This window comes from Labeo rohita, chromosome 15, assembly GCF_022985175.1.
Source record: "Labeo rohita strain BAU-BD-2019 chromosome 15, IGBB_LRoh.1.0, whole genome shotgun sequence".
NCBI classification, from domain to species: Eukaryota; Metazoa; Chordata; class Actinopteri; order Cypriniformes; family Cyprinidae; genus Labeo; species Labeo rohita.
In genome coordinates this window covers 23107272-23123070 of record NC_066883.1, presented here as the reverse complement: position 1 = coordinate 23123070, position 15799 = coordinate 23107272, and the positions used below count along the sequence as shown (strand labels likewise).

General features: G+C 34.6%; 1 protein-coding gene across 1 annotated transcript in view; it reads left to right on the top strand.

Moving 5' to 3' along the window:
- Positions 1–15799, top strand: part of pafah1b1a (platelet-activating factor acetylhydrolase 1b, regulatory subunit 1a) — a 44346-nt gene that overhangs the window by 11509 nt on the left and 17038 nt on the right. Inside the window, exon 3 of the mRNA XM_051128595.1 lies at positions 13747–13831. Within this exon, the coding sequence (XP_050984552.1) occupies positions 13747–13831 (85 nt within the window). The remainder of the gene's footprint in view (positions 1–13746; positions 13832–15799) is intronic.

Sequence of the window (15799 nt, the reverse complement as noted above, 5' to 3'; positions counted from 1 at the left end):
TAGTTTTTACTTGTAAAATGTATTATTACATTTATTTTAGCTTCATCACATGTATAAGTCTAAGAGCAAAGCCTGTTACATTTATTAAAAAAAAAATGCTGTCAGGATTCCTGGTGATGTTTATCTTGGTCATACGGTTGCACAACATCTTAAAAAGGCTATATATAGTTACAAACTCATAATAGAGTAGATCATACAAGAGCACATTGTGTTTGTGCACTGACCGCATGGCAGATGAAGCCTGCAAGGGTTTGTTGTAAAAATAAACACATGGCACATTGCTCGGTACACACAAAGTGTTGATATAAAGGAGATGGAAGGTTGCTGCTCTCATGTTAACAGTGTCTCAGGAGTCATTGCTCTCCTGGAGCGAGAGTTTAACTCTCTCAGTGTGAGCTCATAGGTCAACCCGCTCTTCCTATATAGCAGCTAAATATTGCTGTTGACTCTGCAGTGGAGATAAAATGTGCTCTCAGCTTGCTCTAGGCTGTCTCTATTTGATTGAAGTGTGTGTATCTTGTTACAGATCTTACCTTCTTCGGCTTTGGGATTTTATTCTAATAAAACAGATTTGCAAGTTAATTCAGAAATGTCTTATGTACCTCACAGTTGCTTTTTATACATACCAGGCAAAATATGTATTTGTTTTAAAATATGATATTTCATCATGACTGCCGTGGTTTAGCGTTTTAGGTGTGGCAGGTGTGTGCAGGTCTGGGCTCTGGAGACCACCTCTCTACCTCATTCTGCTTTGCCAGCCCCTGGCGAGCTCTGATGGAGCTTCCGCCAGCCAGTCAGCAGGAATCCCATCAGCAGTATGGATTTAATCTGCCGACTGGCACACGGAGGAGGTGACGGCCCTTCTGCTGCTTTTAGGGGCTTCATCCGTCGGCTTAGATGCTACCTCAGCATCCCTAGAGTCAGTCTAGACTTCAGACTGGGATTTATTATATTATTGTGGAGGGCTGAAATGGGGTAATTGAAATGCCAAAAATGTCAGGTTTTCAAACATTGGGTGGCATTTAAATGGCAATTTTGTGGTTGTGTAGTTGTTTATGCTTAAGAGATTCCTGAGGAGGAGCTGAGCAAAGCTTTACACGCATAATACATGCATTAGTGCCACATGCAGTCAGAGATTACTGTGCCAGCCGCCACTCCTTCATACCGGCGAGGGAATGTGAATGCATAATCTAAAGCTTCCCCTCGAAAGAGTGTGGAAATCCCTCTGTGTGTGTGCATACGTGAGATTGTGCCATGGCTCGGGACCTTATTCAAATGACTGTAAACAAAAACACAGCATAAGTGCTAAGACCCCGCTTTGCTGGTCGTCTTGAGGGGTGTGGCCTCTGCGGAGCAGCCTAAATCTCATTAGCGCTGTCAAAACCTAAATGTGTGTCTATGTGAGACAGCTGGCTCTACACTCCCATGCTGTGCACACACACGCACATCCAATTGCATGTGCCCTTTACACACACTAACTCAAGGTCTGCCGTCTCTGAACTGCCAGAACCCAGCGTTTGCAATTAACCTACATTCATCGTATCACTAAAATAAGATCTGTATGCTTCATTTAACTATTTAGGTGGAGTTGTGATTTAGCTTTCTGGTACCTGAACTGTCTAGCATTGATGGTTTTCAGAATAGACAAACATTCAAGGTGTTCTGAGTGCTTCAGCATGGTCCCGTGCAGCTACTTGAACGTTTTAGTTTGTGGCAAAAGCATTGCTAGGTGGTTGCTAGGGTTTTTATTATTAATATTAATGTTATTTTATAGTTAAATTAGTGCTGTGCAATGATTAATCGCATACAAAATGTAAGTGTTTGTTTACATAATATACATGTGCATATAAACAAAGACTTTGGTTTTGGATGCAGTTAATCACGATTTAATTGTTGCACATCACTAAGTTAAACTGAGATATTTACAATTTTTCGTAAAATTGTGCAGCCCTACAATTAGGGCCCTATGAAATCTGTTTTATTTTATTTTTTTTCCAATTTTTGAATTTTTGAAAAATTAGCATCTCTAATTAATTCAAATCATGAAACTTTGAAACATGCTCAGTTTAACAGCATTTTTATTAAACGTTTAACAGAAATTGTTTTTAAGGCCAGTAAAATATTTTTTTTTTTTTTTTCAAATTCAGTTTTATTATTACCAAATTCTGTTTCCCATTAATTTTCTGGATTCCATTTTTATTGAATTTTAATAAACAAAAGCATCTTTTATTTAAAAACTTTTATTTATTTTTATTTCATTTAATTTTTATTTTATTTTATTTACAGCTCTACAATTAGGACCCTATAAAATCAATAAAATTCACATTTTTCTGTATTTTTTTTTTTTCTTTCTTTCTTTTTTTAATGGTTACATGAAATTATGTTTTTAAGGCCAGTAAAATGTTTCTTTTTTTGTTTTTTTTTTTCAAATTCAGTTTTATTATTACCAAATTCTGTTTCCCATTTAATTTTCTGGATTCCATTTTTATTGAATTTTAATAAGCAAAAGCATCTTTTATTTATTTTTATTTAATTTATTTAACTTTTATTTTATTTTATTTTATTTTATTTACAGCTCTACAATTAGGGCCCTATAAAATCAATAAAATTCACTTTTTTTCTTTTTTTTTTTTTTTTTCCTCTAGGATCTGTTTTAATGGTTACATTAAAAAGCATGTCTTAAAGCCTAGTCTAAAGTCTAAATAATTAAGATCATGAAACTTTGAAACTTATTATTATTATTATTATTATTATTATTATTATTTTATTATTATTTATTTTTTTTTTTATTTTTTTCCCCAGAAATACATTTTCTAGTAAATAAATTGTTTTTTCTGGTAAATATTAAAATCTATTTTATTTAAAGTTTATTTTATTATTCTATTTATTAAAAAAATAATGTTTTAATAATAATCTTATTAGTTGTTGTACTACCATTACATTAAGTAATGTAAATTAATATATTTTTGTCACAGTTTCTTCAATTTAAACCAAGCTTTTATTTTGATGGATTGCTGTGAAGACATTTAGTTTTTGTTTGTATATGATATGACGATAGGTTTTTCTTTAAATAAACTGTAAAATGGCTTTAAGTGGCTTTTAGAGCAGTTCTAGAGATTAGCGTTTATGTACTTATATTTTGAAGTGCCAAAGGCTGAAAACACTGCGATCGTCACACGTGCTTCAATATGTCTGTATTAAACGAAACTGCGTGTCTGCTCCATTTATTTACACAGTAACATGTAAAACATGCAGGATTCATAGTTAAATAGCGTTTTTGCAGCTTAATGTACACAAACACCAGTCCATATCACATTTTGATTTTAAGTGTATTGACCTACTTTTATTCATCCAAAATTTGATTCAGTCTGTGTTTTGTGCATCGCTGAAATCACAGGGCCTTATATAATCAAGCACAGCACACCTGCAGATTTTATTTTTTAAAAAATAATGTAAAATAGCAGTCAAAATTTGTGGCAGGAAAAATTTCTTAATTTTCTAGATTGAATTTCTAGATTGAAACTAAAAATTATTTTTATTATCAACATATTTTTATTATTAATTAGATTTTTTTATTTATTTTTTTTTAAATCTAATTCCTAATTATGAGCAATATTAATAGTGTTGCTTGCTGTAACTGTGATACATCACTTGCTTGCCATTTCTTTGCTTTGATCATCATGCATTCATTACATGCTTTCTTTTTGATTTTAGAACATTCCCTTTTCATATTACAGTGATTGTTTGACCTATATGGTGTGCTGTAGTCTGGATGAAATAATGAGGCTCTTTGAGAACTGATAAGGTCAGAGTGTTAGATATGCTGCAATTCCTGCATTTTTTCATTGGGTTCACTAGTTTTGGAGTCATCAGTTTTGAGAACTCATTTGTTCTGTTTAGACATTGAGTGAAAAGGTTTGTCTGACTGGTCCTTACTGGAAACTAGTGTAAAGTCCACTTGGGTGCTCAGAGAACACATGGTGTGCGCTTACTCAGCAGAACCACAGCAACCTCTGCTCAGGTGCCTTTTGTCAGGGAATAATCAGCTCTCCTGTAGAATCCCTGGATGGAGCTGCAAAAAGAGCATGCTGGCTTTGATGAAAGCCACTTTCTGTCGGCCATGTTGTTTCATGTACAGGATAGCTGCAGGGGAGATCAGACTCCTTTTTCTGTTTGTACAAAGGTTACCATCTCCCAAAGCCTGCAAAGGGACTCATTCTGCAGTCCTGTGATGCAGTGTTCTGATACACGATGGCAGCTGGATAATAAGCAAAGCAAATCCACACGCCAGAGGCAGTCAGACAAGATATACCCACAGGGGCTCATCGCAGTCTGATAAGACAGTGTTTGTTTACTGAGGATGAGATGCGCAGGGTTTGTGGAGTCGGGGTGGGAGGGGTGCGGGATGCTGCTGTCTGGCTGGCAGTGGTGATGTGGATCCGGAAGCAGGCACTTTGCGGAAATGATGTTAGAGAGAGATGACTCTCCTCTGAAAAGAATGAGGTAATGCTCCTCATCTCTTCTCCTCCAGCCTCTCTCACTTTACACATCGTGCACACATACTGCCACCGCCCTGCTTTAGAGCTTTAGATTTACGGTGTTACTTGCTTTTTAGCTGCAGATTCATGTGGTCCTGAAACATACTGTTAAATATTAAAAATTAAATTCTTCATTAAATTAACTATTTGATATGTTATGAAATCCTTTTCATTTTTCCTAAATTCCATTTTATCTTTTTCTAAATTTTGCGTTTTCTGTTTACATTTTTCTGGATTCTATTTTTGATAACCAAAAAGGATGTTCAATTTGAATTTTAATAATTTAATAATGTATTCAGATTAGAACAAAAATGGAGCCTTGTGAAATGTTTTTTTTTTTTTTTTTTTTTTTTCAGAAATTCTGTGTTTTCCATTTTTTATTTTTTTTGGGTATTCTGTGTTTTATGATTTATTACAAATTATTGCATAAGCCTGTAACAATTTTTAATAAATTTTTTAAAATGTAGTCAAAATAAATTGGAACAGTTCCCTTTATTTTTTGGCAAAGTGCTGCATAGCACAATATTTGCGATTTAAATTATAACATGAATGAAAATATTGTAAGCGGTATTGTAAAATGTTTTAATAAGCGCTTATTATTGTTATTAATTTATTCTTTTGTCAATTGTCAGTCCTTTATTACATTAGTGGGTTGGAGATGAAGTTCTTATGGACTGTCCTCGTATAGTTATGCTTGAGTATGTGTAGATGAAACTGTCTATATTTTACTCACTATCAATATTTGTTAATGTTTGCCCGCAAGCATTTTTCAGAGCAGCTAGCATTTTCTTTATCATATTCATCAGATATTTTATCATATTTCCATGAAACACCAGTAGATGCAAATAATGCAAGCCCCTGAATAAACAGGTCAACTTTTTCAGGTCTGTAACAAAATCTGTTGTAAGGAAAATTAAGTAAAAATATCTACACAGATGTACACTTTTAAAAGCTGACAATGAAGCATTTGTATTCTCCTTCCCAGCATTATAGAAACTAACCATGATGGCATGAAAATCAGCCCTGATCATATTTCAACTCGATATGTAGCAAAGGAGCCTTTGAAGTGTGCTGCCTTGTTTATGTTCTAGAGAAAAATGAGCTGCAGTTGTTTAGGTTCAAAAACCATTTGAACCCAATTAAATCAAAATGATTTTTCCATACTGTTACCTTATTAAATCTAGCCGCTATTGTTTAATTAATCAAAAAGTGGTATATAGTTGTTTGGATCAGTAGAGTCTTTTGTTGAAGTCAAACGCATGTGTAGATGACACGCGTACAGACTTCATATTTAACAGTCCACTGAAGTGCTTTGAAACATGAAGCGTTATTCTACGTGTTGATGTAATTCAGCTGAAACTGGTAGATAGGGTGGGACATATTAAGCAGTGGCAGCCACAATCTCATCCATATCACTGTAAAATATACCGTTCTCTGTAGAATTCAAATGGGTCTGATACGTTTTGTGGTTTGCATATGATCTGCTCAGTGCTATACAATGACTGTAAAAAAAAAACATGGATGTAGCATCCATGACGTTACCTGTAGGTTTCTGAAGTGCAGTTTTGAAGAACATAGTGGGCGGGAGCAGACCGTCGCCATCTTAGAATTGTGTCACTCCCGCATAATTGAAAATGGGCAAGGAGGCAGGACGTTCGTGGAGCTGTTTGCTGAAACCACGCAGCCACACAGGGCGCAACAGTGGTGACATTACTCAAGTGGCCACACCCTTAATTAATGCAGAACTTTAAGGCTTAATATAATTTAGTTATAAAAAAAAAAATCACGTGAAGGGCTGTAAACTTTTTTTTTTTTTTTTTTTTTCCTGTTGTAAAGTTGGGCAATTTAACATTCATCAACTGGCTGTTAGAGACTGGCTCCAAAAGGGAGTCAATCCCATAGACTCCCTTTTGGAGCCAGTCTCTAACGGCCAGTTGATGAATTGCAGTTTAAGTCATTTCTGTGTTAGCTTAAAGAGAGAGATCGGGAGGTTGCTGCTTGATGCTATCATGTCTCTTGATCTGAGCAGACTGGATGTGTGCTTCGGCTGTTTGCATGACACAGTGCAAAACTACTTCTGTTGCCCCAATGGAAAAAATATTTATACTGCCTGAATCGTTTCCTGTCCCCTATATAGTGCACTATGTGCCATTCACCGTACAAGAAAATACTACTACTGTGAATTCATCTGACTGATTTCAGATGCAGTTTCAGCGTTGGGGGCAGGACCCTTCGTATTCTAGAGAGTATTTGATTGGACAAAGTTTGATGAGAAGCTGAATTGCAGGCTGATGTCATTAAAATTGTTGATCCATATTGGTGGAAGTTAGAAACTAAGTTTTGAATGCTTATATCTTATAAATACAAATTTTGTCATTGTTTTGATCTGTAGCTTACAGATAACCTTAAAGGAGAGGTCCGGTGTGATATTGACCTAAAGTGTATTGAATCATGATACCGAGTGTGAACTAACCTTGCATATCTCATCTCGGCTTGTCCACTCCAGTCCGAAATCTGGGGTCAGTTAGCCGATGCTAACAACAGGTTGTCGATGAGAGTAAATGGGGCATCGGGCTTTCACTGTTTTACACCATTTACGAGGCACAAAGTAGCTCCACACTTCATTGGTAGACTTCCAAGGGCCCTGGCATTTAAAACGAGACATTGAGAACTCAGAATAACCACCGGTAGTTTATTTACAAGAAGACTTATACAAACAGTACCTGCAAGAAAATGACGGCCATCTTCAATGTAGTCACGATAAGTTGAGTGTCGAGCAGGAACGAAACTACAACCTGATAACTCAAATGTTTCATCCTCGTCTTCATAAAACTCAGTAGCTTCATCGTCCGACATCCTTGCAATTGCCAACTGTCTGCACTAACTCCAGTCCAAAACAAACGCGAGGACTCACGTGACTTATCAGGTTGTAGTTTCGTTCCTGCTCGACACTCAACTTATCGTGACTACATTGAAGATGGCGGCGGCCCGTCATTTTCTTGCAGGTACTGTTTGTATAAGTCTTCTTGTAAATAAACTACCGGTGGTTATTCTGAGTTCTCAATGTCTCGTTTTAAATGCCAGGGCCCTTGGAAGTCTACCAATGAAGTGTGGAGCTACTTTGTGCCTCGTAAATGGTGTAAAACAGTGATTTATTTACATGGCTAGCCCGATGCCCCATTTACTCTCATCGACAACCTGTTGTTAGCATCGGCTAACTGACCCCAGATTTCGGACTGGAGTGGACAAGCCGAGATGAGATATGCAAGGTTAGTTCACACTCGGTATCATGATTCAATACACTTTAGGTCAATATCACACCGGACCTCTCCTTTAAGGCTAACATATTCATATTAAAAGCCAAAAAACTTCAATTATAATTTCATGGGGACTTTAAATACTCATGTTGCCATTTTAAGTGTAAGGTGTTTTGCCAAAATTATACAGTAAATTCCATTTTTATGACAGAATTTCTTGATTCTGACCATGTTTTCTATATTACAAAAATCTTATGGTCTTATGTACCTGGCAGGTAGATATTATGAAACCTCGTTTTCTCATATTAATGGGTTTACATCTATTTTTATTGAAATTACCATTTTTTTCATGTTGCAAAAAAGACATATTTCCAGTGTATCATCCTAGACTCCCAAGGTGCTGACTGTGTTTGAACATTCAGTTATTCCCATGTTGTCCAAAAATGGTCTCTAGAGAAGCAGTCACTGGTTAGTTTAAGGAAGCCCTCTCTTAATGAAGAGTTTCTTTTGTTCCTTGTTTTCAGCTTCCCTGCCCACTCAGGTTCATCGCCGCTTCGCTTCTCTGCCTGCTTCTCGGTTTCCATGGAGACCAGCCCAAAGCTATGAGCCCTCATTTGTTTGTTCTCAATGTTTTCTTTTCCTCGCTATCTTCAGTACAGCATGTCCTTCCCTACAAGCCAGTTTAGGAGAGCTGAAAGGCTTTTTATAGCTTTTAGAGTTCATTTCCACTTTTTTATATGGATTCTGACTGTGCAGCTAAGCAGTATCACAAAAAATAGCTATTTTGGCTGGCTGTGATTGTGATCTGGGGTTTAGATGATGTATTCAGCAGTGGGTGGGCAGGTGTTTAAATATTAGCATACTAGTATGGGGGAAATGCATCTGAGGGTCTAAATGTCATGACACTTTACCTCATAATGGGAAATAATTGGAAGTAATTTGTTATTGTTAGGAAACACTGTGGTTGTTTGTTTAGTTGTGCCAACACTGATTTTTGCAGGGTTCGTTTAAGGTTGCTTAAAGACCTTGAAGTACTTGAATTTGACTTTTTAAAGTTTAAGGCCTGGAAAACCCTTGAAAATAGCAATATTCCTGCACATATCTTTTCACACAAAATTCACATAATTTAAGAAACGTCATACTTATTGCAGTTAATGTCGTAAAACTAGAGAGCTAAGCCAGTAGTAGTACTGACAATGTCATGTAAACAGGGCTGAAGATGCAAAAAGAGGAATAGATGAAGTGAATCAATTGAGTGAGTCATTTATGCTGGAGCCACTCTGATTCAAACTCTTGACTTCGATCATTGATTTTGATTCGATCACAAAAACCAGATCAAATTATAAGCCATTCGTTTTTGAATTTCAACATCGCTTCTAATGATTTTAAAAAGCAAGTAGTGATGGGTAAAACAGAGCTTTTCAAAACTCTAAATCAGTTAAACCATTGCACTGCAAAATGATTCACTTTAGAGTGCCCCAATTTTTCATATCAGTATTTCAAGCGCATATTGTGAATCATTTAATTTAGATTTGAGTGGGTTTGTGAATCATTTTGCGAATTGAATGATTCAAATCAAAGATTTGCAATACTCAAAGTTCCAATCTAAGTCAAGTGATTTGTGATTCGTGATCCATGCTCCGAGTCCAGATTTGAAACGATGGTTCATGAATCATTATTCAGATTGGTACTTCAGTGCATGGATCATGAATAATTTAATTTAGATCAAAACTTCAGAGCGGGTTCGCAAAACTTTTGCTCTAGATCTTAACTTCAGAGCAATCAAATCATTCGACTCAGATGAGGACTTCAGTGCAGGTCAGCGAATCATTTGATTCAGTTTGTGACTTTGGACTGTGTATGGTGAATCGTTTGTTTTTAACCAGGATTTTGGAGCAATTTCACAAATCTTTTTTTTTTTTCTGTTGTTTTGTTCTTAAAGGGTAGAAATCATTAAACCATTAAGACACTGCTGTTGTGTTAAATAAAGATAAAATAAAAAAGAAAAAGTATACACAAATACAAATCCCTTTAGAAAATTACCCATGATTTGGTATAGTAAAAGTGTAGTATACTTAGCATCTTCTTCACTTTAGTTTTGCCTCCTTTTTTTTTTTTTTTTTTTTTTTTTTTTTTTTTAAGCATATTTTTATTTATGTATCTTTTTTAGATTTTGAAAGATAAGACATGGTTTCATAAGTGAAATCTCTGAAAAAGTCCTTGAAAATTAAAAAATGGTGCTTGAAGTCCTTGAAAGTCCTGGAATTTTACAGTATCTGTATGAACCCTGTCTTTGCTACTTGTCTGTCAACACATCATCCATAATAAAATGCTGAAACATCATCTAAATAATAATCTGAAGATAGATGAAAAACCCACTGCTTTCCACCCTGTGACTAAAATACACACTGCAGTTAAGTATAGTTGTCACTTGTCTTCATAGTAGCTAAACTTGCTGTTTTATTCGAGCATTTTATTAAATGCTTCAAAGAAGCTCATAAGCAGCTTTATGTGGACTGCTTGTGTTTTTTTGTTTTTTTTTGTTTGTTTTTTTGACAGGTTGCATTTGATGTTTAATGATCTTCAGGATTGCTTTTTTTACAGCACAGAACTTACATTTCATGGTTGTATTCTTGTAAATTATGAATTATGAGTTTCTGTTGTGCAAAAAGGCATGTCCTAACATCAAGCAAGTCGCTTTAAACTTTCAAACACTCGTTGAGTGAGCAAGCTTGTGACTAAAATATTTATTTTAATACAATTGTTTTTTCGTTGGCCATTTTAAAAAGGATAGTCAACCAAAAATGATTCTGTCTTCATTACTTACCCTCATGTCATTCTAGACCTGTGTAGTTTCTTTTGTGAAACACAAAGGATATTTTAAAAAACACTGGGAACCAAACAACATTGGACCCCGTTGACATCCAATTGTATGGACAAATACAAAAGACAGGTTTTTTTAACAATATACTCTCTTGTGTTCTGCAAAAGAAAGAAAGTTTTTTTTTTTTTTTTTTTTTTTTTTTTTTTTTATATGAAGGTGAGAATTTTTATGTTTGGATGAATTAAAAATCGACCTTATTTAATTGCAGTCCAAAATATAACAATAGTAATGATGTTTCTATGAGAGCTACACATAGACTGGACAAATAATCAATTAAATTCTCATTTCTTTTCATTTTTTATTATTATGGAATGCATTTAAAGATTTTAAACTGTGGTCATCCATGTTTTTGTTAATAACGGTGCAAATGCAAAATGTGGCTTTGCTTATCTTAGTCAAACAAATGTGAGTTTTGTATACAGTATACACACAGAATGCCAATTCAGGGTATTCGCTATTGCATTTAACTGCGGTTGTCACTCCTGAAACTTTCCAGAATGAGCCATAATCATCAGAGTTTTGTTTTGCCGAACGGCTCTGTTTGACTCACAAAGATGCATTGTTTTTGTGCTGTGTCTTTAGGAAGGTATCTGTCGAGCATGTCCCACTCAAAGCAGAGTAGAGTCACACACACATATGTTCCCTCTGGCGTAAAGCAGTGTGTAGTTCATTCCTGCCGCCTGTCACATGAGAGATAACCTCGTGCTGACCTTGACTTTAATCAGAACACCCTCGCTGTCACAGGCTGTAGTAGATACAGTGCTAAAGCTCGGGCACTTCATTGTCTGCTCCTTAGTGAACCGGCCTGTCCACCAAACACACACTGTGTGTATATATAATCATATCATTTATCTCTAACCATGCCACACCCAGAGTTTTTCCTCTGCGTGTGTGTGCTGTTAGACTCTTTGTTGTCTGGTCTATAGATATTTTAATTCTTTTTATCCATCTTGATTTTGATCTTGATTTAAGAGTAGATGTGGACAATGTGGTTGTCACGCTGAAACAGCATTTCCATATTAGGCTCCTTGTTTCCTCACGTTTCTGCCATCACAATGCCAGGAAGAGTTTGGACAGCAGAGTGGCGTCTCTGACAGCCGCCTTTGTCTTCACTATCACCACTATCAATGAATATCTTCCGCACACCACAGTCTTGCTGACTCCTCAGCAGCTCAAAATGTGTTGAAAACAGAGGCGGAGGCTTCCTTCAAAGAACTGACATATTCCTTCCCTTTTAAGTAGAAAGCATTTGAAAAATTATTCTTTGTGAATGTGCGCATATTTTATTTCAGCTGTAAATGATTTTTTTTTTTTTTCCCTAGCATGTTTTATTGAAATAGTAAGTCTTTGCTCCACTCAGTGGCATAGAAAAATAAAACCATGGAGTGTTGTTGTTGTTGTTGTTGTTGTTGTTGTTGTTGTTGTTGTTGTTGTTATTATTATTATTATTATTATTATTATTATTGTTATTATTATTATTATTATTATTATTATTATTATTATTATTATTATTATTATTATTATTATTATTATTGTTATTATTATTATTATTATTATTATTATTATTATTATTATTATTTATTTTTAAAGTATACTTTTCTTCTTAGATTTTTTTTTTCTTTGTTTTTAAATGTATTGCTGTAACTTTTAATAATGATATAATAATGTCTTATGTTTAACATTTATTAATAATTTATCTTCCTTTAAAAGGTGTGTTTTTATCCTTTGCGTGTTTGATATGAGTACATAACACAAACATTATCTTCAGAACTGCTTTGAGAATAACTTTGTGAGCATTTTGCCAAACTATCATACACAAACAGAAACTAAAGTCTTCACAGCAACCCATCAAATTATCAGATTAGAAGTTTGGTTTAACTTGAAGAAATTGTGACAAATATATTACTTAATGCATGGTAGTAGTAGTAGTATTACTACTAGTAGTAACGTGGTTTGTTTTCTTTCTTTCTTTCTTTCCTTTCTTTTTTTTTTTTTTTTTACCGTTTACCAGAATTTATCAGAAAAATGTAAATCGCAGCATTTTTGACAAAAAAAACCAAATATATATTTTTTAAATAATTAGATTTAAAATAATTAAAAAAATATATTTTTGATTAATAATTTCTAATTGAACCATTAAAACTGAGGCTAGAAAAGTTAAAAGGAAAAAAAAATCCTAAAAATTAAATCTGGAAAAAAAATAATAAATAAATAAAAGAATTTGGAAAAAAATAAAACAGCCTTTGGGAAAATATAAACCATTTCATAGGGCCTTAAAAAATTATTTTTTGTTAAATGTGTAACAAATTGCTGTTAAATTGTGTAAGATGTGCAAGTTAATTAATTACACATTTTTTTGATTAGTATTTTTTATTTAACCATTAAAATACGCTGTAGAAAAATTCAAACGGGGGGAAAAAAGAATCCTGAAAATTAAAATGGAAAAAAAAAAAAATGCAATGGAATTTTGGAAAAAAATAAAATTTATTTCATAAAGCCTTAAAAATGTAATTTTTGTTAAATGTGTAATGAATTGCTGTTAAATTGTATAAGATGCCTGTGTTAATTAATTACACTTGTTTTTGATTTAATATTTTATTATTTAAACATTAAAACAGAGGCTAAAACAACTAAAACGGAAAAAAACGAAATCCTGAAAATTAAAATGGGGAAGAAATAAAACTCATAGAGCCCTAACTAATGCTTTTTTTTTTTTTTTGTTGATTTGACCCAGTCATGCTTGTCCAATAAACAACTTCCTAAATATCTTTAAGGCCACATCCTAAGGCCAGTACTGAAATTTATTGAGCAAATTCCATATCAGTCTTTTTTTTTCCACACTCTCGTCTTTTTCAGGCCTGATTCTCCATGTATGCTTAAGCAGTTTTCCATGAGTAGCTGTTTTGTCTACCATAACAAAATTCCAGTGCACCAGTGTCTGAATATGTGCTCAGATATGCATGTTCTTTCAGTTGTGTCAAAAGCTCTTACCACAGCTCTTTTCTTAATCCACGATCACAAAGTCTGGTTATCAAGAGAACTAATTAGGCTTTTCTTTGTTTTTCAGAAACCGAGCGATAGCTGATTACCTTCGTTCCAACGGATATGAAGAGGCATATTCAGTTTTCAAAAAGGAGGCGGAATTAGACATGGTAAGTGTGGGAACCCCCCTCTATTTAAACCCCAGTCAAACCAATATTTCTTAATTTGAAGTATTCCCTGTTTAATTGGCGCCTCTGTGTGAGGTTGTGACTGACGGCGCACGTGCTGAATTAAGGCAGTGCAGAGATAATTATGATGTGTGGCAGATGTAAAGCCCGGCGCTCCCTGTTGTCTCAGCGATGGTTCACACTGATAAAGGGACATACTAAATAGTGTCTCTCCATTATCACAGCGTAGACCAGCAGAATTACTGAAATTCAGCAGAAAGTACCTCGCCTGGAAACGCAAGAGCTTTTGGCACATGCAGAAGCGCTTGTTTGAAAACACTCCTTGATGGACAGAAGCTAAACTGTTTATTTCTTTTGTACAGGGAAGAAAGACCATGAATTATTGATCACATTTGTGGACAGTGAGGTGGTCTATGCTGCTAAAAGCTCACTTTAATTAGCCAGAATGCTATTAACACGGCTTCATTTAGCAGAAGAGATTTCATCACTGATCTTTCCAGCTGTTAAGATGTTCAGAGAGATGGCAGGGGTTTGTGACTTTAGGCATAACTGTAGATAAAAAGTGGCTCTCTGAGGGTTGGAGGGAGCTGATGGACTGTCAGACGGCGGTGATTAGAGGCTGGCACAAATGATGCCGCTGGTATTTAGCCATTGGCCAACACACATAGCAGAGGGTCCAGGCAGATGGTGGATCAGTCCTCTGCAGAGGCTTTAAATGCCCTTCTCCCTCAGAGACGCGTGACACGACCCCTCTCACTCCACTTCTCATCACACAGACAGCACCTGTTCTGCTGGACACCTCTGATATTATTCCAGAAGAGCCTCTGTACTCTTATTCTCTTTGTCTGTCACATCCTTTTTTCATTACACATAGATCTGGGAGCTGTGTTGTGCTTTTTTGATGGTTAGAGAACAGTGAAAACCACGTGTACGCTTCTTCATATTGCTTTCTGGCAGAGACTGTGAGCTTGTGTATTTAAAAACACTGCCATAGAAATGTCTTCTGTCAGGGATTGGAAATGCAAAGTTTTAGTCTTGTTGGATTTTCAAACCTCAGAATTAGACAGAAAAGAGAAAGAAAGGAACCTTGAATGAAGTAGAGTTGTGAATGAGGGTAATGATGTGTGTATCTCTTCTGCTCACCAAGCCTGCATCTATTTGATCCAAAGTACAGCAAAAACAGGATAATTTTGAAATATTTTTACTATTTAAAGTAACTGTTTTCTATTTTAATATATTTTAAAATGTAATTTATTCCTGTGATTTCAAAGCTGAATTTTTAGCACCATTACTACATGCACATGGTCCTTCGAAAATCATTCTAATATTCTGATTTGCTGCTCAAAAAACATCATTATTTTTATTATTATTATTACTATTATTTTTGTTGAAAACAGCTTTGATGAATAGAAAGTTCAGAAGAACAGCATTTATCTGAAATAGAAATCTTTTGTAACATTATACATGTCTTTATCATCACTTTTGAGCAATTTAAAGCGTTCTTGCTAAATAAAAGTATTATTTCCTATCATTTCTTTCCCCAGAAAAAAATTAATCGGGTAAATGCTAATAATAATAATAATAATAATAATAATAATAATAATAATAATAAAATGTTTCTTGAAAAGCAAATCAGCATATTATAATGATTTCTGAAAATTTAGCTTTGATCACAGAAATAAATTGCATTTTAAAAATATTCAAATAGAAAACAGTTATTTCAAATATTAAACATAATTCAAAAATTATTCAGTTTAACAAAAACTGTTTTTGCTGTTCTTCTAATCAAAAAAATGCAGGCTTGGTGAACAGAGGGGACTTTAAAAAACATTAAAAAATTTACTGTTCAAAAACTTTTGACTGGTTTTGTATGTATGTGTAATGCATTTAATTTTATTTATTTAAAACATTAGATATTGTAGGGCCCTATGAAATCTGTCCCCCCCCCCC